Consider the following 27,788-nt stretch of genomic DNA (forward strand, 5'->3'; position numbering starts at 1 on the left):
CAGCTTGTAATTTTCTTGTCACAATGTCCAAAAACATAGCGGGTTTGCATGTTGTTTATATGGAGATTAATATTTTTAGTGATGGAGTCATACATATGATTTTGCTGCGAAATGGCAAATGAATCTGTTTTACAGGTTCATTCGTCATTACAGTTTCAGCTTGCAATTTTTTTTGTCATTCTATCCAAAAACATTATGGGTTTGCATGTTGTTTACGTGCAGATATATTTTGTAGTTCTAAAGTCATGTATGCAGTTTTATCGCAAAATGACAAATGAATCTGTATAACAGATTTATTTGTCATTTTACAGATTCAGCTTGTAATTTTCTTGTCGTACTGTCCAAAAAACATAACAGGTTTTTTTTTTTGAAGTTCTGGCCTCATACAAACAATTTCATACTGGAATGACAAATTAATCTGTATTACAAATTCCAAAAGCATCATAGGGTTGCATGTTATTTCTATGCAGCTTTATGTTGTAGTGTTGAGATGAAATCTGTATTACAATATGTATGACAGATTCAGTTCTCATGTGCAAGTTATGTTTTGGTGTTGATGTCATTCATGCAGTTTCAATGTAAAATGTCATGTGTATGACGCCAGCACTACAGAATAATGCTGCATAAACAACATGCAAACTTGTGATATTTTTGGACAGTCAAGATGGATTCCACATAAAAAAAAAAAAAACATTGACAGATAAAAATGATCCCAAGGAAAGCCTGGCCGTCCAGCCCCAGAAGCACTGCCCGTTGTGTGTGGTTAATGACACACAATTGAGAAGGTAAACAAACTGTCTGGGAACGAATAAATCATTGCACATAGCTCATCAAAGTAAACAACCTGAGGTAAACAGGCAGACAAGGGCTTCTGTCTCCAGGCAAAATAGCTCCTAAAGATTCAACGTACCATGCCAGAGCCAATTCATGTGATACAGACTCCATTTGATTCGCTCCAGACCTAATCTGTTCAAGATTGCGTGACAGTCCTCTGAGAAAATAAATGGTCTGGATTCCGGATTAAACTTGAGCAAACACTTGGAACGGATGGCTAATCTTCCATCCAAAAATGATCAGGCTAAAATTTCACTAAATTTGGAATGTATCTTTTGTGTGTTACAATGGTATTTTGGCTTAGTTGCATTCTTTTGGCTACTTAACAATGATGCTATGTCTATCAGAGAGACAAACAGAAGAAGTTTGTGGTTTGGAACCAAACACCGCCTGAATCTTGTTTGACCTTTGTCCTTTTTCACTGGTCAGTTGCCTAGCACTGAATTTACCTGTAAATGACCCCATGTTGGTGCAGGAACATGAGGGCTGAAGTCACCTCGGCAGCGTAAAACCGGGAACGAGCTTCATCGAATTTGCGTGAACGTTGGATCTGGAACATCAGGTCTCCGCCGTTCACGTAGTCCATGACGAAAAACAAACGGTCCTTAAAAGAAAAAACAGAGGAAACAGGTTCATTGCTGAACTCAATAACTTAATAACTCTGCTAGCAGTTTAATTCGAACAATGTCTTATTGTCTTCTTTAAGCAAACATCACCGCACCCTAAAATCAAGGACTTAATTTTTTGTCTACATAGGAATTGGAATTGGAAGGAATTTAATGGGGAGTATATTTTTTGAAGGACTATCCCTTTATAAGTCATTTGTTCCATTTACATATTAATACAGTGATCCATTTGCAACTTTCAAGAACCTTTAACAGGACCATAAAAAGTCATAAAAATCATTAGTTTTTTTCAGTTAAGTTAAACTTATCTAAAATCGGTTTCTTATTTTTCATCCCTAAAGGGTTCAGACATAGGGGAATGCACTTTAAAACGAAAATAATTTTTGAGAAGATTATGAAATCCAACTATTAACTGCAACTGGGGTTAAAAGACAAGGCCGTTGAATAGATTATAAATGTTGGAAAGTTCAGAGTCGATGAGTGAAGACAGGCCGAGAAGCATCCAGCAGCCGTTTTCTGAAATCATGAACCCGTTGCCCTGTACGGCTGAATAGAATATATCTCATTATCTTCAGTGGGTCATGCACATCATTTCAAAGAATCAAGATGTTTATCAAACCCACACAAACTGCTACTCCAGCTATGTGACTCATGTACAGCAGACGTAAATATCAGTTCAGTAAATATGCTGAATGTAAAAGCACATACACAAACATGTTCATTTTGGCTGTAAGGAGAACTCGATTTGCAGCTTTCTGCAAAAACGCACTTAAAAGTAGAAAAGGATACTTCAAAGAATTGCCATCTGAACAATTACAAAAGAAGCCTGTGAAAACAAGAGAACCCCCCCCCCCACCCCCCGAATAAACAAAGGAGGATATTTCAGATGCAATGTGAGGGAGTTCGTTGAGTTCATAGTGAGTTTTTTATTTGCATATTTTGCATGTTGCAGGTCAGAAAATTCAGACATCAAAAAAAAGGCTTTGGGTTGTTGAAAATATTTCCTTTAATATTCAGTCAGTTCCATTCAATATCATTGCTACCTGTTTCTTCCCTCAGAATTTAGACAAGAATGATCAGGAGTGATCCTTACAGGCCTCATACACCTCCCTCACTTTAGTGATATGAATAATATCATATGATGAAAGGTGTTTCTGTGGTTCATTGGTAGAGCATTGTATTAGCAGCACAAAAGGTTGTAGGTTCAATTCCCAGGGAACACACATACTGGTAAACAAATGGATAGACTGAATGCACTGCAAATCGCTTTTGATAAAAGCGTCTGGTAAATGTAATAATATGCTGATGCTTTTTAATTGAAATCATGATTTCATTGTAATCTTATGTCTTGTGTAATTGTTGGGCCTGTCTGCCCTGCTTGTCTTTTTGCTATGAAAGCGAGTTTAAACAGGATGCTGAAATAGTTTGTTTAAAATGTGCCCAGAGTCACAGCAAAGGCCCACCCAATCAAATGCCAATAAACATTTCCTGCCTCTAATTAGAAATGTACATATACTGGCGTCCCCGCGCCGTGCATGAGAAAAGGCCCGATCGACAGATAACTACCAAGACCCAACAAGCAGGTCTAACAGAGTGTATCAGCTGGCCTTCATCTGCGCTACATATGAATGAGTGTTAAAGTACGACTTAAGGCTGGAATACACTGCACTTTACTCAGATTTTTGCCCTGATTTACAGTCTGGACAAGTTGACGCTAGTTGCCGAGTCAGTCTCGAGATTTGAGTTGACAGATTTCATAGAAAATCACATAGTGTACGTATAATGGTCACAGACTTTAATTTTTAGCTTCAGATTTTGATTCCATCCAGTCTGAGGATATCAGAAAGGTGTAATATTTTGAAAAGATTTTAGAAACACAGATTGTTTTAATTTTTCACGCGTCTCATAGCAACAACGCACGTGTTTCTGCTTGAAGTTCTTGTGCTTGGAACAACTTGAAAGTATTTCAGCCAGGGATAGTTCACCTAAAAATTAAAATTACCCCACGATTTATTCTCCCTCAAGCCATCCTTTAGAAAGCTTTCACTATGCCTATGTCCTACATCATCTGCTGAAACGGCACTCTTTTGTGAACCATATATCATTATAAAAAGGAGAACTTGAAGTTTAAGTCTAGCTAATTGGTTGGGGTATTGGGGGGGGGGGGGAGGGGGGGGGGGTTAGGCATCAACAATGGTTTCTGTTTGGCTCGGAGGAAAGAAATGCATTAGTTTCTTCTGATAAATCAATGTTATCAAAATGTGTTGATGAAATCACGTAAACTACCGAGCCTCTGAATATCTAAATGAGATATAAGTATCTCTGAAATGCAGAGAATCTCTGCTTTACGGCACTTTTTAAAGCATTCAGTTATTAGCGGTTCCAAATTTATTAAACATTTAAGAAGTGGCTGTCTCAGTCTTTGAGAGTTAACTAAATCCATCGCTTCATTTTAGAAGGCCAATTTAGAAACCCCAGGAGAGTGCAAAGTACTTTTTATGTTGGATAGATGAGCTTTTCTGAGCATCAAAATCTCAAGAGCCATTCACTGCCATTATAAAGCTTGGAAGAGCCAGGACATGTTTTAAATATAATTCCGATTGTATTCGTCTGAAAGAAGAAAGTCATATACACCTAGCATGGCTTGATGTTGTGTAAATCACAAGGTAATTTTCATTTTTGGGTGAATTATCCCTTTAACAAAACACACACACACACACAATGTTTAAGAAACAAAAAACAGCGAGATCTCTTCTGTTAACTGCTGTTGGCTGACGTTGTGCCCCACTTTTCTTCATGGTAATTGTTCCCCACATTGAGATTACCACACTACACACTAGCTTAACAAATGACCAGCTTTGTTAGGCTGATAGCAAGAGGAAATAATTATAATTTCAGTACAGAGTGTATTTTGTGTGTGGCCCTGGACATTAATCAAGAATGTTTATCCTAGTCCTAGCTCATAAGAACCATGCACAGTGGGTCCAGACGTCTACGACTACTAATGGAATGGTTTCTGTTTTGCTTGCTTTTCTAATTTGATAAAACATTTTTCAACATAAAACTCAACCTAAAATGTCAATTATTTCATTCTAATTATTGTTTTAAATTGATCGAAATCTTAAATCCAGAACATCCTCGCTTGATTCCAGTTTAATTCATTCACTACAGACAGAGATACAGTTGTATCATATACGCTACACTACCAAATAATTATTGTTTACAGTAAAAACAATTCTATTGTGAAATATTAACAACATCTGAAACAATGGTGTACATAAAAAAAAAAAAATAATAAAAATAAAAAATTCAGCATCATTACTCTAGTCCCCAGGCTCATTCTAATATGCTGATTTTCTCTCTCTTTGATGCTTATTATGTTTGTGGAAATGGTGATTGATTTTTCAGGATTCTTTTTATGAATTGAAAAATCAAAAGAACAGCATTAATTTGAAATATCTATTATTTGTAACATCCTGAATAAAAGTTTTAATTTCCTTAAAAAAATACAAATAAAATAGAAAATCAATCAATCAATCAAATGTCTGAATGTTGTTTGAATGTGTCACTAAAATAAAAATTTTCTTGAATAAAACTAAAACACGCCAAAATAACTCCGAAACCTAAAATAGTGATTGTATTCAAATCTGGGACAGTACGTGATCTAACGTAGAAGCTGATGATGTGAAGTATTAAAGGCTCTTAACACACACTCCTCTGGCCAAGAAGCTGTCGCTCTTCATTTCATGATGCTTGTCAATGCAACAGGAATGTCTCTCTCAGAACAACACACTCTTTACACAGCTTATTTGCAGAAGCCATGTTGCTCTCTCTCTGTGTCCATCATATTGTTTTTAATTGGCCCATTCGGATGCTTTTTCAGGTTTGAGCATGTCACTATGTTTCACATAAAACACCATGTTTGAGAACACTCAGTTCTGTGAGGAATGTTTATACAGAGAAAAGCTTATTAAGCTCAGTGTAGCGGACGGGGCATTAAAAAAAACACCGCTGAGTTAACAGAGGTATTCTGGTGCCTTTACATTCATGAAATGCATGCTACAAAAATATGATAACAACAGGATAGTTGGTAACACTTTATAATAACTGCATGCTATTAATCAGTAGTTAAGCATTAGGAAACAGTTAATTCATCATTTATAAAGCATTAATAGACATTTATAAGCAGTTTATAAATACAGATATAAATGCTTTATACTTGATTTAAAAGGATATCTATAATGTATTTTATAATTGTTTTTTCATACTTTATTAATGATCAATTCATCATTTCTAAATTAAGTATAGCATTATTTACACACCAGTTATTAAGGAGTTGTCAGTGGTTCATAAGATCACTTAGAAATTGTAAGTAAATGATTAATAAACTATTTAAATGTGCATTCATACATCTTTTTATTCAGAAATATAGTAATAGTTACTTATAGTGTTAATAAATAGTTTATTAACATGTATTTCTACTGTAATTCAGGGTTAATTCAGGTAGTTATAAAACATATGTAGTTGTTAGTTAACTATTTTTGTGAGCTCATCTAAAGGGAGGACTATTTATGCCTTGTAAAGTTTTTACAAATGAGATTTAAAGGCTGTTAATATTTCTATGTTCTGTATCACTGTGTGGTGTTTGTTTCTGTTTTTTTTTTTTTTTTTTTTTAGAAGATAACTGAGCCTTTAAATATCCTTTATAAATGCTTTACAAGGCATAACTAGTCCACACTTTAGATGAGCTCACATAAATAGTTAACTGACCACTACTAAATGCTTTATAACTACCTGAATTTACTACATTTCTTGTGATCTTATGAATCACTGGCAACTCCTAAATAACTGGTTTGTAAATAATGTTATACTTCATAGAGAAATGATAAATTGATCATGAATAAAGTATGAAATTACACATCATAGATATGCTTTTAAATCAAGAATAAAGCATTTATATCTGTATTTATAAACTGATTATTACTGTCTATTAATGCTCTATAAATTCTGAATTATCCGTTTACTAATGCTTAATTAATGATTAATAGTGTGCAGTTATTATAAAGTGTTACCGGATATTTATACACCAGCTTAACATGAGCTGGGCATGTTTTATGATAGGAACTTATAAAATAAACACTATAATTTATTGAAAGTTCAGCCATCCATCTGCCTTTGCGTTACACTGCAGAACGCAAATAAAGATGTAAACCGATGCACATAAACATTACAAACTTAAACCCAAAGAAGGAGGTCAAATTCAGCCTTTTCTTAACACACATGCTTGAGGAAATGTCTTTTTCCTGTTGTGGTGCCCGGCTTTGTGTCTGACAGGATTAAAGTGAGGCACCTTCCTGTAATAGCCGATAAGAACAATTTACAATAATCCAAAGAGGGGAAAATGTCTATAGATTTCTTTGAGGTATATATAAAAGCAGTATATTTTAAAACCTTTTTCATTTAATCCCAAGAGCGTTTAAAAAACATGCTTTTCTGGAAACATTTATGTTCTTATATTTGTGAAGTAAAAATATTAGCTATACTATTACTAGTGTAACTATTCTCAATACAGTATATACATTTACATATAATTTACATACAATATACATTTAAATTTATTTGACTGGGACTCTGCTTTGTCTGTTATCAGTTATTCAACTACTCCGAACTAAACTAAACAGAATAGTTGAATCGATTGGTTGAATCATACAGGATTTCTAACGCATTCTCACATGGCACCCTCTAGCGTCAATATTAGACACAGATAAATATGGGCCAGAAGGCCCCTAGCAGTCTAACCCTAACCCTAACCCATAATCTGCATCTAATATTGACGCTAGAGGGTGCCATGTGCGTAGGATGTTGACGAAATGTCAAAAGTGTCAGTATGTGACGCCTCGGGATGAGAATGCGTTACAACTGCAGGCACCTGTTGTGTCTTTTTCTTCTTACCGCCTTCTATCTCTCAAATGGACCATTGACACTCTATCTACAATCTCAATTAGGAGTGTCAATGGTACATTAGAGAGATAGGTGGCGGTAAGAAAAAGAAGAAGACGAGTATTATAAGACTAATAGACTGCTATGGTTTGAGTTAAAATCTTGGTTGTTCTACTGAAGAAACAAAGTCACCTACAGTACATCTTGGATGCCCTGGGGGTAAATAGATAAACATTAAATTTTAATTTTTGGATGAACTATCCGTTGAACCTACTTAAGGTTATCATTTATTATCAAGTACTTTCTTTGGTAAATACACTGTGCACTTAAGTGCACGTATTGTAAAATAAAGTGCAACCACTGATCTATAATAAAGAATATAGAGTGCAACCAAAGTATAAAAATAAGACTATTACTAGTTAATATGCAATTAGTAATATGCATTTTGTAGAAGTTTACCCAGGAGAGGCCATCTTAAGTTTACCCAGAAGTCCTCTCGGCCCCTAAATAGTGTTGCATTTATAGTGTTATGACAATTAACTGAGCAAATGTTGCTATTAACACACCGGCTGATGCGTAATCATCCTTCACATGATAAACTTATAATCTTACATGTTATACGTATGCCATCATCTACAAATTCAGTCCAGTTTGCGAAAAAAGATTAAAAAAAAAAAAGATTATTATGTTGCTTGTGAGAACAAGCTGTAGTTGCACATTTAATTATACTCCTCAGGAATAAATTCTTGCTTATTACTTTGACAAAGAAAAAGCAGATCAAACAAACAAATGTACAAAATCCATTTATCAATCAAGACTATTGCATTAAGGCACTGTAAAGCCATCATGCTGCATTTGATCCATTAACAGAGTCACTTTGCACTTATAAATGGAGATTTAAAGAGACAGTTGACCCACAAATGAAAATTCTGTCATCATTTACTTAAACTCATACAGGTTCAGAACAAGTGTAGGTTCTTTCTTTCGTTCTATTTTGAAGAATGCATTTAACCAAACAGTTGACGGTAGTCATGGCATTTTTTATTTTTTTCTATACTATAAAAATGAGTGGCTACTGGCTACCATCAACTCTTTGGTTACTAACATTCTTCAAAATATCTTCTTTTGTGCTTAACTGAAGAAAGAAACTCTTACAGGCTTGGAAGGACATGATGAAGAGTAAATGATGACAGAATTTTCAGTAACACTTTGTTTTAAGGACCAATTATCGCTATTAATTAGTTTTTTATTCGCATGCATATTAATAGCATATTGGCTGTTTATTAGTACTTATAAAGCATATATTAATGCCTTATTCTGCATGACCATATTTTAGATCCCTTAATCCACCATGTACCGAAATTTAACAACTAGATTACTAACTATTAATAAGCATCAAATTAGGAGTTTATTGAGGGAAAACTCTTAAAGGGTTAGTTCACCCGAGAATGAACATTTGTTCATCTTCTACTCACCCTCGAAGCATCCTAAGTGTGTCTGACTTTCCTCTTTCAGAATAATCCAATCGAAGTTATATAAAAAATTGTCCTTGCTCTTTTTCAAGCCTTTCAATTGGGGTAAGTGGGTGTTTGTTGTCAACTGTTCAGAAGACGGGAAATAAAGTGCGAGCATCTGTAATAAAACATACCCCACATGGTTCTGGGGGGTGAATAAAGACCCCCAGTACCGAATTCATGCGTTTTTGTAAGATAAATATCCAGATTTCAAACGTAATAAACACTTTTTTCCTAATATTTGCTGACTGTTCGTAACTGGAAGACGAATTTTCATTCTCAGGTAAGCTAACCCTTTAAGGACTGTAACTCAAAGCATGCATCTGTAATATGTGTGGAGCGTGTGTATTCGGTGTCTTCTTCAGCTGAAGTCCAGACAGGTACGGCTGCCTAGATGTCACGGCTCAATCTGACTGCAATTAATGGAGCGACTACAAAACAAATGTGAGGGATCCTGGCCAAGACATCTGGGAATGCTTTAACCTCAAAGCCCTTGGTTAAGATGTTAAGTGTGGGAGTATAAACTAACCAGATTGGAACAAGTGTTCAAAAGAACTTTGAGAACATCATCCAAAAAAGAGGGAAAAATAATTTCACTATAAACAATCTTAGAACTTATTTTTCTCCCTCTCTCACTGCCTGAAGTTCTTCAGCTCCATAAGTTTCCATATGTGCTTTGGCTGCTTGTATAATGTTATTTACATTGCTTAGCTGTATAATTAGGTGGATAAGAGCTGTACTGTGATCCTGAGGCTGATTGCGGTCTGAAAATCATGATAAAACTCTGGTTCATTAGCAGTGGACATTTTAGGAACAACCTTTCTGCTCATGTCATGCCTTCACTTTATACATAAGGCACCTCCTCTGAAACATTAACATTTATGCTTTTGGCTACCAATTTTATCTAAAAGGACAGCTTGCATTCATGGCATGCATTTATTATTGAGTGTTTAAATTTTTAGATTTTTAGATTTTTAGACATTTTCAACATTCATACATAATGTGTTTTGAAAGGGAAAGATACATACTTCTACAAAAAAATGGAGTATAAGTACTGTATATAAGTATAAGAAGCCCTATAGGCTAGTTTCAGATTTTGAACAGTATTGCTGTTTTCATATCTCTGGAACACTTACTGTAAAAAGAGTTTTGATAGTTATTAAGAACTTTCATAAGAACTTTAATTTAGTTATTTAAACTGATTTAGTTACACTTTGGGAGTTTTTTATTAGTGAAAGTAAAAAGGTTATTAAAATGGTGAAAAACACCAACATTTGAACATAAAATCTCGATTTATGGACACATTATATTTAAACTAAATTTATTTAAAAAAAAATAATTCAATATTTCTTTTTTTATTAATAGTTATTAAACAAGGATGCAATAAATTCATAAAGCATTTACAATGCTACAAAATAATTATATTTCAAACAAATGCTATTCTTCTGAACTTAAGTGTCTTAATATATATTTTTTAAGAAATAAGATAAGCACAACACAACTCTTATAAGAAAGATTTCTGAAGGAGCATGTGAAACCGAAGACTGGAGTGGATGCTGAAAATACAGCTTTGTGTCACAGGAATAAATTATATTAAAACATATATTAGAATAGAAAAAAGGTCTTTCAAATTGTAGCAATATTTCACAATATAAGTGTTTCACTATATTTGTTTCAGCCTTTATGAGTCTTTGTTCAAAAACATAAAAAAAAGAAATCTTACCGACCCCAAACTTTTAAACAGTAGTGTATAGTTCTTATGTAAAGCACTGTGAATTAAATATGCTGTAGAATTAAACTTGCTTTAAATTACTAGTTACAGTTAGTTTTAAAAATGTTTTGCACTCTTTTACTTTGTTCGATATACATCAAATAATAATATTGAGCACTGGAAGCTTAAGGGTTAAAGAGTATCTATGGGCAAAGTCTATCAGAGGATTACATAAGTGGGGATCAGTGCAGGACCCTGGCCCTGCTGAGGGGCAGAGCAAGTCCAGGCAAAGGCGTCCTCAGCAGTGCCTGATGGCAAATTAGGCATTAAGGGAACACGAAATGGAGCGAGAAACGGAGCATGTCAACAAGAGGTCAGCCTGCCATGCTACGTGTGAGGCAACAAAGAGCTGATGAGAGAAAACAAGAAAAAAAAAAAACAAGAAAAAAAAAGGAACACACACCTGAATTCATTCAGTTCAAGATCTGATTAAACACAAAATGCTGCAGACCTCAAGTGTGTAATCTGTGTCCAAAATGAGATGTGCAGATTAATCAAATCTTTACTTAATCTGCCATCATTTGGCCTAGAAATGTATACCTCTGACCAAAGTGCTTTCAGTTTTCTTAGTTAGACTTAGTTTCTTTGTTGAATTTTCCTCATATTTAATTGTGTGTGTGTGAGAGAGGGAGAGTTGAAAAGAAAACAAACAGCATATGGAATACACATCAGGCCTGATAAGCATCACAGCCACGTTATGTAAGGCTAATGGCAATCACCTTCTTATACAAAAAAATTAATAAAAAAACACACAAGAACAAATCCCTCCATAACCAAACTTTGGTTCAAACTATTACAGATATACGTAAATGCCAATAATTATATTTTCTAAGCATGGTTAAAAGACTACATTTCTTGTTTGATTTGCATCAAAAACACAATTTAAGTCTTGAGTGTCACATGATCCTTCAGAATTATTCTAATATGCTGATATGCTGCTCAATAATCATTTCATATTATTAGCAATGTTACAACAGTTGTGCTGCTTCATATTTTGTGGAATCTGATACAGCTATGCATGAGTCTGATCATATATTGTTTTCTGCTTTATGTCAGGACATTAAAAGCATATCCTTAAATAGGTAAATGACCAGAAGAACAACAAAAATCAGTAAACCGTAAAACGAATTACTCTACAAACCAGTGTGCTTATGATTATGTTAATGAATGAAGATAATTTAACAACAAATACCAGTTTGCATGGTCGCACCAGTTCTTATGATAAAGATAAGGAGTTAGTTGGTTTTGAGTCAAAATGTTAATTTACACAAATGTTACACAAATTGTCTGCAATGTTATCAAACAAAAACCCTCCCAAATTATGATACAAAATTTTGTCACGAGTAAAAGGCTCATTATTTCTGTTGACCAAACTGATTTGATCATTTTGTACATTACCTTTGGTTACATTATTGCTGTTTCATTAGTTGTTTTGTATAATAATTGTTTCATTAAATTAAATATTCATTGAAAAGCCTAAAATTGGCTCAGATTTCATTCTGACAAATCAGGATACAGTATAAAGAGCTGTTTTTCTTTTTTCCAAGACATCAAAGTATGTGTTTTGGCCTTTTTTTAAATAAACCACCATGAGAAAAATGTTATGCAGTAAGAAGCGTCACATTTAGTCCCGGTTTCTATTAATTGCCATTACGGTTTTAAGTTAAATTAACAGTTAAATACCGTAATTTCATTAACTGATATAATGTTAATATACAAACCTACTGAAGTACTGAAATCTGTTTTGTACCTCTGTAATACACCGATAACCACCAAATGCAGGAGGTGATGAGAAAGCCACATGATGAACCAAAGCTCCTCACAATAATAACATATGTAGAAGGTGCAGAGTTTCATTCACACAAACACTTAACACCATCATGGTACTACACATTAAACTGAAATAGTGCAATAAACATTTATTTCACAACTTTAGGTGTAACGTACAACCATGATATATAAAACTAATAAGAAAAAAAAAAATCTAAGAAGAAACAGTTATTTAAAAAGAAAAAAAAATTGAAATGTAACGCAGGGAATTCTAGGAATTTTAATTTACGGTTATTCACTGTAAATGATATGTTCTTTTTCCACTCCCAAAAATGGTATACTACTGTAAATTTACATGTTATGTCCAATAAAGTTTTTCACTACATATTAGGGGAATTTATCATTAACCATTTTAACAGGTTTTTACTGTAGCATTTTTACTGTAGTCTTTCACCATTAAATTAACATTTTTACAGCACAGATTCCAGATTTTCAAATAATTGTATCTTTGCCAAATATTGTCCAATCCTAATAAACACATCAATGGAAAGCTTATTTATTCAGCTTTTATTTAAAAAAAAAAAATAGCCTCATGACATATCAGTAGAAATAATGTGTGTGTGTGTTTATTTTATTATCATTTGTATACTAGTTTTATTTTTGTTTTTCATTTTAAATTAGTACAAGTTTTAGTGATTTTGTTAGGTGTTTTTTTTCCGTACTAAAAAAAATAAAAATGTTATGGTACCAGGTTACGGTATTATAAGTACCGGGGGTGCTGAGTACCTGGTGATGCGCTATCCGAAAAGTGCGCAAATGCGCTCTCTTCATAAGAGCACTGACAGATGACAACATCAAAAAGAGGAAACACACGAAACTAACAAAACACTTTAAAGACAGACACCAAGATCAAATGAATGAATTCAATCAGGTAAGTTTCATTGTGTTTCCCACACATTGATTTATTTTATTTGTTATCAATATCAAAACTGACAAACAAATAGATTTTCCAAAATGCTTTGACTTCGTTGAATAGACATAAGCACTGCGTGTGCCAAAGTCGAAACCCAGTGTGGGTGTTTTTATATCACTGTATTTCTGAAAGAAACCGGCTGTCTTTCAGAAAATCAGAAAAATTCAGAAAATGATGAATGGCATATTCATTTCATTTTGAGTGTAATGCCTGGTTTGTGAGCACTGGCTCAGAGCTTATTTGATTACAGCTGTTACTGTAGAAACCTCTCTCTTCCGCTCTACAAGCACCTCCTGCTGGCAGAGAATTAATTTGCATATATGCCGACACAAATAGAGTGCAAGGCATTTTTTTATAAACTTATTTTTGTGTTTTGCTTTGGTACCAAATCTGGTACTGAGGACCGTGGTTTTCACTGGTATTGGTACCGTGACAACACTATGACGGACTGTGTACAGCTCACTCAGGGGAGGAGCTAAGCTAATGAGGCTGTTGTTACCAGTCGTGGGCGGGGCCTGTTCCAATGTGACGTCACACTGGATAACATTCCTGAACCGCTCATTTTGGGACACCATTTCTGAGTCAAGGGGAAAATAACAAATTGAGTGGATGGGTTTTTACCACAATAAGACGGTTGTGTACACAATTTAAAAGTGATTTTGGCATAATAGATCCCCTTTTAATTTTAGTTCCCTTTCAGTCGGTCACTCTCGACTCTCAGTGACCGATGAATATGGGATATCGCTTTGATAGACCAATCTACTTTGAGTGAAAACTAAACGAGCCAATGCACATTGGCATGCAATTATTGCATCCAGCTGCCGTTGATCACTGCGTGAGTTTAAGAAGGAAGCAGATGCAATGCATACCAGCTTTTCGCTTCGAAGCCGAGTGACAGTATCGTTCTGATCGTACCTCAACTGTGTCTACGGTGAACTGCGAGTTCAGCACGCTCTGGGAAGCTTTCTGTGTTGGCGAGACGGCGCTACAGCGGCGGTTGTTCCAGTGTCGAGTGGGTTGCACTCTTCAGGCTGCACTACCCCCTGCCGTGTGGCAAGCGGCCATCTCCCCTGTGCGCCTCAGCACTAAAAGAGCATTTCCTAAAAAAAAAATTTCTCTAAAAGAGCTCTACGGGTGCGTCTTTATAAAGACGACGGATCATCCTTTTAAGGATGTGTCACGGTTGGAAAACCGTGATCTCGGGGTGTTTGCACTTTGTGGTGAAATCTGTGTGTTTCGCGTCTGCACTGATCAGCTTGTGGGCGTCTCCGTTAATTGTCATCAGCAACAGCTGCCACTCATTACTCATCCACTATATATTGGCTTGTCTCACGTCTTGTGTTTGTGAGATCGTTGTTACCTGTTTGATGTGGTTACCCTGTTTGTCTGGCTTTAGTGTTGTATGCGTTGGATGTCTGTGTTTTCCCCAGAACCTCATCCACTCTCCGCACGTTCACTCAGCCACGGACTCTTACCATCGGCTCCATTCCCCGCAGTTCCTGTGTAATCCTCTACTGCTGCCTACACGCCATCATCATCCGGACTACTCACCTCCTCACCACCACCACGGAGTGTCGTCTTCTCAGCATCTTTGTTTGTTTGTGTATTTATACTCATCTCATCACATTAAAACTGTTAACTCGCATCTGCTTCCAGACTTTCCTTAATCCACCGTCACAGGATGCCGTTTCACCCGTGCGTTTCTGGGTGCGGTCGTTGCCTGGCACCAGGTGATGGTCACGATCACTGCCTCACGTGTCTGGGCATCAGCCATGCTGAGATGGCTTTCGTGGATGCGTCATGTTCTCACTGCGAGAAGATAACCACTCTGGCGGACAGACGAGATCGACTTCCAGCAGTAGCACGGGCGGTTTGAGGGTCACAGTGGTGGCAAACCCCACAGGGAACCAACCCTCTGGGGACCACCACTCCTTTTGCACCTCCAATCCAGCGGAGCAACCCAAGGAACACACTGGGCCCTCTTCAAGGAGCGTACCAGTGGTATCCAGTGGGCCTCCCCCCAACCGGATGTCGATCTCAGCATTGGAAAGAGAGCTGTCAGATGAAGATTTGGCTCTCTCCCTGACTCTCGGCACGGACGCACTGGCCTTCATGATGAATCCGTGATAACCATGGAAGGCTGGGTTCCATATTGAGACCTAAGCAGTACTCATATGTGTATAGTCCACGGTATAGCCTTAGAGCCCGTGTTTTCCCGGCAGACTTCTGCATCCCCAAGAGGGTTTTAATCACCTCAAATTTCTCTGTATACTCTTAAACAGATGCTATATTTGTATTTGCCCCTGAGACCTCCTTCGGGAAGGATGAGGCTTCCGCAGCGTCCCGGTTCTAAGCGGAACGAGTACGTTTTCCCAGTGTTATCCAATCTCATCCAATGAGGTAGTGCTTTGACAATGGTGAGTGGAACTACTTGTTCTGAGCCCCAGCCTACACCTAATAGGGGCACAGGCGGCTCGCACAGGGCACTGGAAGGAGCAGCACCCATGGTGCTTTGATAGGGATCCCATATTTGTCGGTCACCGACGTGGCGTCGAGAGTGAAAGACTGAAAGGGAACGTCTTGGTTACGCATGATAACCCTCGTCTCCAGCTTGGCTCCTCAGTGAAAAGCTGGTATGCATTGCACCTGCTGCCTTCTTATACTCACGCAGTGATCAGCGGCAGCTGGATGCAATAATTGCATGCCAACGTGCATTGGCTTGTTTAGTTTACACTCAAAGTAGATTGGTCTATCGAAGCGATATCCCATATTCGTCGGTCACCGACGTGGCGTCTCCGTTCCCTCCTTCAGGGAACGAGGGTTACCATACGTAACCGAGACGTTTCAGTTTTAGTTAACTATAATAAACCTATCCAGCACATGGATGTCCCCATGTGTCATCACTCTACTCGCCCTATAGATACAGCAGAAGTGATTAAATAATGGTGACCATTCCTCAATGTCATTTTGAGTTAAAGATCATCAATATTATCGTCTTTAAGTGCTTTCAGAGGCCATCTTCTACCTTCTTTCATCCTACACTCTGCCTTTTCCTCCTTCACACGCTCGTTCCCCTCCTCTTCCCCACCTCCTCCCACTCATGTTCGCAGTAAAGGACACAATGTTCTTTTGGTTTGTTTGGGGAAACTGCAGAAGTAAATAAATTAGAGGAGTGGAGGATGCCGTCATGATGGCTGACCCCAGGTTTGAGTGGAGGAAAATAAACATGATGTGGGGTTAGGCCTGGCTGCAACTGCTATTCTCAAACAGACGTGTCTATCTAAAACAATTATCACACCAGCAGACCGAGAGAATTAGAATGCTGACCTAATGTGGAGTGTTTATCTGATGTGGGCTTATTATAGACCATAAAAGAAATGTTCCACTCAAACAGGTGCTTGCCCTTCTGTGTCAAGGAACACTTGCAGAAGTACAGACAACCTGACAAGAATGTGTGTGTGTGTGTGTGTGAGATCAGCTGCAGGGTTCATCCTGATCCAGTAGCAGTTTGCAGAATGAATAAGAACATTCAGAATTATGACAAATCAATGCAACACATAATTAATTTACCACCAATAATAATCTGACTGAGACTGATTCTGGACAAAGATTTGTAATAATAATAATAATAATAATAATAATAATAGTAATAACTGTATACAGAACACATTCACAAAGAACAATTTGTCAGAGCTGATCATAATTTTATAAATGTATTGTCAGTATAGACCTTTTTATGAATTTTCCGGACCTGAAAATCATTTTAAAATAAGGAAAATAGAACCCAGCTCTTAATAAGTCCAAAATATTTCTATTATATACAGTACAATTACATATATTTAAAAGGTTACATAATAATAATAATAATAATAATAATAATAATAATAATTATAGCTTTTATTTAATTTTTTATCTTTATTACTTTTATCTGTATGATTTTATTCAGTTATTCAGGTTTTATTTGGTAAATTAATTATTTTATATTTATATTTATTTTATCGTCATTTGACATTTTTCATGAATACTATAAAGTTATTTTTTTTTATTTACCTTTTTTCTTTTAGGTAAATTAAGAAAAACAAAGTACACGGAGGATAAAATGCTTTTTATAGACATTCTGATAACAATAAATAAAAAATAAAACGGCAAATATATGGTAGCAAATTTTAGCTGTTTATTTTAGTTGTTTTCATTTTAATTAAAAGCCTTGTTAGCCGGAAACCTGACTATCCAAAATATTTATATTTATTCAGTGTATTTGATCTTTTTTTTTTTTTTGTCTCAGTTATTTTAGGGAATATAAAAAGTGCATATAGGTTAAACTGCTTTTTTAAACATCTTATAATAGCAGGAAGAAATGGAGGTGCATTAATACATATTTTTTTTTTTAATTTCGAGGCACAAAACTATGGCAACTAATTTTAAAAGTTTACTTTTGGTTTATTGTATTAATCTATTTTCAATTTAAGAACCTTTTTTCCTCTTTTAATCGCTGGTTTTCGTTTTAAATAAAACCTGACTATCCAATTTTAATATTTAAGCCTAAATGTGTAAAATATGTCCCTATTCTTGAACAATTGACCTATTTTTGTGGCTATTATCCAAGCAACAATCCTGCCCTCTTCAGAATAAAGAGCTAAACTGCTGTCAGATCTTTAAAAGCGGTCCACATCAAGATTCAATACCTGACAAGCAGCAAGTAATATTACAGCTCCATCTAGTGGCAGTCTGCAAAACATTATTTCTAAAGAAGCATAATATCTTGGTTCCTGGTGACTGACTGGTTCATAGTCCATATTGCTCGTTATTTTAGAGTTTGTAATGCGTATGAGCTGATATGCTGTCTCTTACCTTGGTCTGAAAGCAGCAATAGAGTTGGGTCAGATAAGGGTGTTTTCTGGCCAGCCCTAGAATGCGTTTTTCAGTCATAGTGCAGTCCACGTCATCGTCCTGCAGGATCACGTCTTTCTTCAACACTTTCACTGCATAAACCTCATCAGTGCCTCTTAACTCTGCCAGCATCACCTGAACACAAAACCTTTATTACAAACCAAACTATAGTCACACTGCTGACAGGAAACTAAACTGGCACTTAAAGCTGAAAACAGAGGACAGAATTTCACAAAGCTCCACCTTGCCGAAGCTGCCTTTCCCGAGCACTTTGATGAAGGAGAAGTCTTCCAGCGTCATCCTTTTAGTCTTCGCCTCTCCGTTCTCTCTGGTCTCCTCTGACAGGCGCTCGGTCAGAGAGGAGGACGAGGCTGGCTTCAGCTCCTCACCGCGATGGTCAAACGAAAGAGCCTTTCTGATGATCTCAAGTTCCTTTATTTCTGCAGATCACAAAACAAAAAGCCAGATCGCATTACACACATTCAGACCCCACACTGCATCCTCCTTCAGTTCCAAAATACAAACAAACAAAAAAACATGTTTACTGTAATGCATGTACAATAAAAGTGTGTTTTCAGTTTTGAAAGTGTGGTACTCTAGATTTCTTTTGTATGCTTTTAAGTCCTCATAGACTTCCGTTTTAAATGCATTATACAATTAAAGTAAGGCATACCTAAATCAAATATGCTGTCATCATTTAGTCGCCCTCATGTTGTTATAAACCTGTATGAGTTTCTTTCTGTTGCTGAACACAAAAGCAGATATTTCGAATCATGTCGGTAACCAAATAGCTGCAAATAGTTCCCACTGGCTTCAACTGTATGGACAAAAACTTAATTGGGAACCAAATCTGTTTTCTAACCAACATTATTCATCATCGATTATATTTCGCAGAAGAAAGTCAAACTTGCAGGTTCAGAATGAAATGAGGGTGAGTGATGACAGAATTATATATACATTTTTGGTGACTATCCCTTTAAGAACAAGCCAAAATAATTTGATGCGGTAATCAACCGTCTGCCACACAACACAATGAGTGTGTGTTTACCCTGGTCACATGGTGATGTGGGGGCAGATTTGGATCGATCCTCTTCTGACTGTGGGGACATGGGTAAATGCTGCGGATCTGGACCCTGAGAGATCTGCGTTGAAAACAGGAACAAATCATCTTCAGCATTCAATCATCATTATGTTTCAGGAGGCCTAATCAGGTACCTAAATGCTGCTTACTATAAAGACCATTATGTCATTAGTAATCAGAGTAATTCTGACCTCTCCGTCTTATACACCCACTTCACTAGTGCAGACTGTAATCGCCCATAATTCTCTCGCTCACCTTTTTTCTCCTCTGGACGCTGCCGGAGAGTTTATCTGGAGTGACTCCGAGGTCAGACAGCACCTTAGCGATGCCCCGGGCGTCCACCCCACAGTTAGGAGCTACATTACTCTCACAACGCTTGTGCACATTCATCTTACAAACTGAGGACAGATAAATGAAGGGAGACGGCATGAGAAGTTACAATTGATACAACGTTGATATTTAAGTTCAATTAAACCAAAACCAGAGCTACTAATGAAATATTACTTTAAAAAAAATAATAATAATAATACATGAATGTAAAAAAAATTATTATATTATATATAATATATAAACTAATAAAACATATCATACACAAATATTTGAAAACACAGCACTATAAAAATGTGCATTGATAATAGAAAATTCTCTACAGAAAAATTCCATAAATTATCAATTAATATTTCCCTGATTTTCCGAGCTTTTGCTGTGAGATCTCTTTAACTACATTACCCAGAATGCCGCTCTCACCTTTGCACTGGAGCCCTTGCCGCAGCAGGCCCCACAGTAATGAACCGCAGTGGTCACAGAAGGTCAGGACTTTGTAGTTGTGAATCCTGAACTTATGAGGCATATTGACGCTGAAGCGCTGAGATCCCACCTGGAGGGGGCGACAGAGGGTCAGGAAGACGGTTATGCAGCGAATTTAAAGAAGTGACGCTGCAAAATGCAGTGATTTTATTTATTTATTTAGGCTACTTACTTAAAAAACGCACATCCAAACCAAAAAATAAAAAAATACATTATAATCATAAAACATTATTATGGTCTTACAACTGTAGACATTTACATATATGATAAAGACATAAAGACAATTTTTTTTAACAGTCAAAGCATTTATTTTTGAGGTTTTGCTCTCCAGCACAGAATATTTACTGGATATTTCCTAAAATAAAGTAGAAAAATATTACATTGTTCACATGCTTTAAAATAAACTTGAAATATTTAACAATCTATCCTTCAAACCACTGGGTTTTACCCATTTACCCAGAAATTATAATAAAATTTAGTTTGATCAATTTTATATATCTTAATTTCTTTTCTTCCTAATTTCTCCATAAATATATATGTCACACTGAATGATGATGGAACATTATTTGACCCATATTTTGGCATTTTATTCTCACAAAAGTTATTTGAAACATTAAAACATACACTTTCCTTGCATTTAAAATGCTTTCTATGTATATAAAATCACTTTTGTACGTTTAATTTGATGTGGATCTCTTGTCTCTGACCCTCATATTGAAATCACTGATATTTTACTTAAATCATTGGTATATTTGCACATTTGTACACAGTTTGAAACTATAGAGGAGATGTTTGAGATTCATGGGTTCTTATTTTCTGAGGAGAAACATGCAGGAAACCTAAGCAAAACATTCAGTCTTTCTCTCATTAGTGCTTACTGAGAAATGAAACACGAGACACCCTCTCACCTCCTCTGTGCTGTCCTCCTGTTTCTTCAGACCTGCACATTTGGTGATGATCAGCTCGTGGCAGCGTTTATGAACTACACAGGTGCACACTGATCAACAGAAACAAGCAGGAGATCAAATCAGCTTTACTTCACTTTCTGATATATTACTTTGGGCTCACAGATAAGAATGCTTGGGCTAAAATATAGATATGATATTTTAGGAAGTTCCTGTCCATGCCAGTAGTTTCCTTCATTTCAATTTGTGAGCTAGTCACTTCTAGTAGTAACAGGTCATCTAAAAATAAAACTTCTGTCACTTTTTACGCAGAATACACACATGCATTTCATCCTGTGGAAAACAGAGAACTCTGAAGAAAATTGGTGGAATAAAGTGCTCAAATCATCGTGTTGCTTTATGGTGTTGTTAGCTTAAAGGCTGTTTTCACTGTTGGTGTATGTTTCTAATGTGTTTAGATGCTTTATGCAGAGTAGATAACATTTTTGTTGAGCTAACAAATTGTCTAAACTGTCGAACAAAATATCTGACATGGAGAAATATAGGTATTTTGCCTACCTTGGCACTGATACCCTTGCTTTCCTAATACACCCCTGTGAAGAGAAGGAAGAGAGATCAGTTGTTATTATTGTACAGTGACACTAAACACACCAGCATGTATTATAGTATACTATGGATTAGATATAAATGAACGAATGAATGAATGAATGAACATGATAAAAATGGAAAACACAAAAAGCTATTATGTGAGGAAAGTGTCTCTCTGTGATATAAATATAAAGCCATTGTGATTTCTCACCAAATGTAATTCTTGAAAAAGAAAAAAAAAAAAGTGTGTGTGTATTTATATATGTAGCATGGTGCATACTCCACTGAGGAAAGTTTTTCTTCTCAATTGACAATTTCAAGTTAACTAATGAAAAGATTTGTTTGCTTCATTATGTTTTTACTTAAATCTGGTGTTTGCAAGCAGGGGCGACATGCATTCATGATTTTTGAGGGTGCAAATGGGGGGGGGGGATAAGTTATGGTTGTCATGTGACACAGCAGCTATGATAGCACTGTATAACTGATATAGGCCTATGTTTTATTTATTAATTTTTCCTTTTTATTCAAAACAATTCCAAACATGTTTGTTATATCAGGAAATATGTCAATTCTCAAATATGTTTAAGTAAACGCGTTTTGCACCTTTATAGATTGTTATTTGATCAATATATTGTGATGGGCAAAGTAGTGTAATCTATTAACTACAAATAAAAACCCGACTTTTTTACTTAAGTGCCATATCATGACATAAAATATTTTTAATACGACTGAATTTGCATTTAATTTAAATTTGAATAACAATATTGATAGTTACTTAGTTTAACACTTTCATTTTACAGAGTAATGAAAATTTTCTTTCAGTCTAGCCAGAGTTCAGGCACTCTCAAAAACTCCCATTAAAATCACTGAAGCACTTTATGAAATGAATATCTTACATTCGTACGCACATTTGCACTTTTTGTTGTTTCTGATGAGAGAATTCGCTAAATAATTCAGCCAACGAGCAAGTGAACAAAACACCGCGTCTCAGTGATGACTATTCTGCACGTCTCTGATTGGCCATTGCATCCATAAGCACAACAGAACCAGCGCACGCAGATTTGAATTTAGCAGCTGATGCTGTGCACTGAACAATCTAAACACACCGGTGTGATTGTATAAAATATATAAAAAATATTATTTGGGTATATATATATATATATATATATATATATATATATATATATATATATATATATATATATATATATTTTTTTTTTTTATTTATTTTTTTTTTTTTTTGTCGTTTGGAAGCTGCATTTAAAATCCACTTGACTCAGAAATCTTTGAATGGGCATGACACCTCTGTTTGCAGGTGACCTTAAAAAATGTCAACACTTTAAATAATTGTCCACTTGTTAACATACAGTCAACTACATTCAATAGTGTGACATAACAATGGCAGATTTGGAGAAATTCAGCTGTACATCACTTGCTCACCAATGGATTCTTTGCAGTGAATGGGTGCCGTCAAAATGAGAGTCCAAACAGTTGGTATAAACATCACATTATAATACAAGTAATCCACACCAAACCAGTCTATCAATTCATAGTACATGTTCAGGAAATGTTCTTTTTTGGGGTGAAAATTTAATAAATGTTTACATGTATGAAGATTTTTATGAGATGTGTGTTGTTATTCACTGCTTGTCTTTCAGCAGCTCTGCACCTTTTCTTTTAAAACAGCCATATTCCTCTGTTCTCTAGAGAGGCGGGACACATCATGTCTGTGCATGGCTGTGCTCTTGCACAATGTGGAGGAGCCCAGACACACTCAATACGCTCATATTGTAGCGCCACCACTCTGAGCCTCAGGGCTTTTCCTGTCATAACCATGGAAATGCAGCCCATTGAGGGTGAACCAACCGTGAGGAGGGACAGTGTACACTGGTTATGTCAAACCTCAGACGCAGATTTACCAACACATGCAGCTGTACAAACAGCACGCTACAAGGCTGTAAACATCAGGCGACGGCTGCGGGACTCACCAGATGAAATCACGGCAGTGCGAGCAGTAGGTGGGCTGTCTCAGGTAGGTGGCCATGAACTTGTGTCCGTTGACTTGATGCACCCTCCTCCGGACAGCTCCCTGTCTCTTCCTGGGACGCATGCGTTCTCGAAAAACACGCTCCTCATTCTCACAGCTACCTGCTGCAAAAACACACACCAATGCACAAACAGAAGTTATTACATGACTCCATTCACAACCATTATTCAATATATTGGGCACTCACTCCACTCACACATTCATTCATTCAGGTGCAACATTTACACACACACACCAGTTTTGGTCCTTGGTTCTTATTGGCTGAGAGGAGTGTGATATTCTAGTGATAACAGCACTCCAACCGTTTCACCGTTTGTATCCCTCCACCAGCAGTATTTCTGCAGCGAGTGTCATGGCGGACACCTGAATCCACTATAATTTTATAAACAATACTGTTTCCGTGTCACTGAATGAAGTTTTATTAAAGTTGTAGACATTTTTAGGTGACAATGTAGTTGTTTAGATTTAATATAATTAGAACTGAAATACGTGGTTAGTCAATAAAGATAACATATATTTGAAAATCCTTATCTCAGCCACTTCTTTTGGATTTTGCCGCTGGCTCTGATGTATCTATAGTGGTTAAACATGAGATATAATTAATTTAACAGGCAATTAACTTAATCTATTAAGTGCTCCAGAGCAAATGTTTGGACTGAGGGCAAAATCTCATCATGTTATATTTTATATACCTTTAATGCTGTATATTAGAGAGCTGCCTTTCTACGTTGTACTGACTTTATTGCCTAGCAACTTTAATGATTGCTGTTGTTGGATGGAGTCATTCTAGAAGTTTCCATAACATTCTGGAATATCCTGTAATATTCTAGTACTTTCTGGAACATACCAGAACATAAGGCACAAAGTTTGGACAACTCACTCTTGTTAACAGTTTATGTTAAACTGCTGTTAGTTCATTATTATGCATGTACAGTACCATGTAATTTTTATGCATGAGCAATAACAGCAATAATTATCTTGTATAAGTTTTTTTTTTTTTTTTTTTTTTTTTTTTCGTGAGAACTGTTAACAACACACAAAAAAATAATGAGATTTTTGCATTCAGCACTGGGCAAATCTACCCATTGCCCAATCCTATAGGATGAAAACTTCAGTCAAATCAATAGCCTTGAAAAAAAAAATATTTTTCAGTATCTGTAAATAAACTTCAGAAACTGTGGTGAAGTTATCTTGTTTCTTCTGAAACTCAAAAGTATTTTAAGCTATTCTTTTTCTATGATAGCCATACAGAAAATGTCCCTGATATCACTCAACTATGGGTCCTTAAACACCAGTCTTTCTGACAGTCTTAAACACTATTATTCAGCCATTCAGAAGACTGGCTGGTGTTTTCTGTTGACCTTACAGTACAGTACATATAATGAAACAGTTCACTCAAAAATGACATTGTCAGAATTCTCACCACCTTATGTCAGATTAAATAAAAGTGTTTCATTTTTTTGATCACACTAATCCCTTAACTCTGTGTGTGTATATCTGTTTGTGTGTTATGAGGGGCCATGCAGAGGCAGTGATCAGTAAACCGGGGGGCACGAGTGTGACAAAGGCACCATATTGAAGAGCTGTCAGACGCTCTCACTAAGAAAGGAAACAAGGCCACAGGGGAGGAGCTGCACTCTTTCTCTCTCTCCTTTTTCTTCTCTCTGTGGAGGACGAGAGCTGTGATCACTCCTGAGTATTCCCTGATGTCAGTGTATCTGTCTGCTGCAATCACACTTCTCAGCCCTGAGAGAAAGAGAAGGAGAGAGGCTGGGCTCTGACTCACAGAATGACAACGCAAGCTGGGCCAAACTGGCAGGCCGACGGTCATCTCCTGTTATTAATAAAGCCATTGTAAAAGTTTTTTAAAAAGCTCTTGCTATTTTGCCAGCATAAAAAGTAACCGAACCAGACAGACTGCTGTGCACAGCGAAAAACTATTGCCATTAATAGTGGATAGAAGAGAAGATTGAGAACAGGCCTCTGCCTTACAGACTAAACAATTAGCTATCAAAAATGATGGACATCAAGCATAATTACATTAACAAATTACTTTAAAATATCAAACTCTTTTATATATTGCTTCAAATAACAAAAACACAGTAAGCATAAAAGGCTACGTCCACATTAACTTTTCTCTTTTAGTTTTGGCCTTTTGTCCACACTGACAGAGCATTTTTATCCAGCAAAATCAGAGCTTTTAGAAAATGCTCTCCCAAGTGGATACATTTGAAAACGGCTTTTTCATTTTGTAGTATGGACTGTGAAAATTAAAAAAACTATGACATATTTAGACATTTGATGCATATTGTACCATATTGCGAACACTCCACTTTTTTTTTGAAAATAGGGTAATTTTCCAACTCCCCTAGAGTTAAACTGTTTTACTGTTTTTGAATCCATTCAGCCGCTCTATGGGTCTGGCGGTAGCACTTTTAGCTTAGCTTAGCATAGATCATTGAATCTGATTAGATTGTTGGGATCTAGCTCAAAAAACGATATTTTTCCTTTTTAAAACTGGACTCTTCTGCAGTTTCATTGTATATATCATCATATAGCAGCAAAGTTCCTTGATTATTACGCCTGAATGAGAGTATAGTTCCTAGCCATATCGGCCTAGAAAATCACAACTTTTCATTTTCCGTCGGTCTTAGTACACAATGTCACTATAGAAGAGTCAAGTTTTAAATAGGAAACATATAGCAACTCTTTGGTCATTTTCAGTGTTTGAAATAACGCCGTTCTTGGTAACGATGTTATTTTTTCAGTAACAGTATAATCTAATTAATTACTTTTCAACACCGTTAAAATTACTGGACGTTAAATGAGGTGCGTTACTATGCATTGATTGAATAAACTGTATAGTCCGAACGCACCCCTGGCTCACACAGCTAGTGAGGAGGTGGGTTAATAACGAGATAAGCGATTATGATTGGCTAAGGCCGAGTCATGTGTTCCATAGTAGCCAATCAGAGCCGGTGTTTTTACACATATTCCAGCACACGCGCCAGTGGTGCCACACATATTGCATCGTGCGTGATAGAAAGTGCAGTTCACAGACACGCAACAGATAAACAGAGATTCGCAGCAGTAGCAGAAATGGTGAGTCAGGAGCAATCCTATGAAAGTTGGCATTTTCAAGGTGGAGATATAAGCACTACTTCAAATTCACTGTGGTCAAGGGGAAAGAACGTGCATGTAATGTGTACATTATGTCCAGGAGCGAAGACTTTGTCGACATCCTTTGTAAGCAACTCTAATTTAATGAAGCATCTCACAACGACACACGCATCTAACGTTACAAAGCTAGTGGCCAAAAACACTTTTGTTACAAAGATAATACTTGAAGTGCAGGATAAAACTCTTGCTGTCTGTGGATGTGCAATAAATATCGAAAGTCATGTACAAACGCCTGTCTGTTCTACTCATTTCAACTGACTTGTTAAAACTGCTAAAAAAAAAATACAAATTCTTTGACATATAGCAACTTTTTTTTTAAACAGTAACGCAAATAGTTCCTTTTCCTGGTAACTAGTTACTTTTATTATCAAGTAATTCAGTTACTAACTCAGTTACTTTTTTGGAACAAGTAGTGAGTAACTATAACTAATTACTTTTTTTAAGTAACGTTCCCAACAGTGGTCATTTTTGAGCGAGATGGTAATGGTCTAATAAAATTAATTTATCTATGGTAAGCTAAGTTAAAAGTGCTACCACCAGACCTGGGGATTGGCTTAATAAAAAAATTGTAAAACTCAGCTGTTTAACTCTAGGAGACTTGGAAAATGAGCCTATTAGACACTTTACCCTTAACCCTCTTTATTTTATCATTCCTATTTCGTCATTCCTATTAATTTCCTGAGTAGCCTGAGTTCATATGGATTACAATACATTGTTTCCCATTGGGGGGAAATCAACCCACAAAGAGTTTACTTAAAGTTGTAGAGTTCAAATATCAAACAGGGACTAAAGTACTTAAATGTTAAAAAAAATTAAGCTTCACATTTAAAAACATCCTGCAGTGAGTTTGAGTCTACATTAA

At 36.2% G+C, this 27,788-nt stretch overlaps 1 protein-coding gene across 1 annotated transcript in view; it reads right to left on the reverse strand.

Annotated features, from left to right (window-relative positions):
- LOC128026453 (protein kinase C epsilon type) overlaps nt 1–27,788 on the reverse strand; it is a 97,243-nt gene that overhangs the window by 18,802 nt on the left and 50,653 nt on the right. The window contains exons 3-11 of the mRNA XM_052613631.1: nt 23,688–23,850; nt 21,670–21,704; nt 21,115–21,203; nt 20,147–20,276; nt 19,655–19,797; nt 19,367–19,460; nt 18,562–18,758; nt 18,280–18,453; nt 1,284–1,438 (exon numbers count right to left, since the gene is read on the reverse strand). Coding sequence (XP_052469591.1) covers nt 1,284–1,438; nt 18,280–18,453; nt 18,562–18,758; nt 19,367–19,460; nt 19,655–19,797; nt 20,147–20,276; nt 21,115–21,203; nt 21,670–21,704; nt 23,688–23,850 — 1,180 coding nt within the window. The remainder of the gene's footprint in view (nt 1–1,283; nt 1,439–18,279; nt 18,454–18,561; nt 18,759–19,366; nt 19,461–19,654; nt 19,798–20,146; nt 20,277–21,114; nt 21,204–21,669; nt 21,705–23,687; nt 23,851–27,788) is intronic.

Source organism: Carassius gibelio, chromosome A13 (assembly GCF_023724105.1).
Source record: "Carassius gibelio isolate Cgi1373 ecotype wild population from Czech Republic chromosome A13, carGib1.2-hapl.c, whole genome shotgun sequence".
In the NCBI taxonomy this organism is placed as follows: Eukaryota; Metazoa; Chordata; class Actinopteri; order Cypriniformes; family Cyprinidae; genus Carassius; species Carassius gibelio.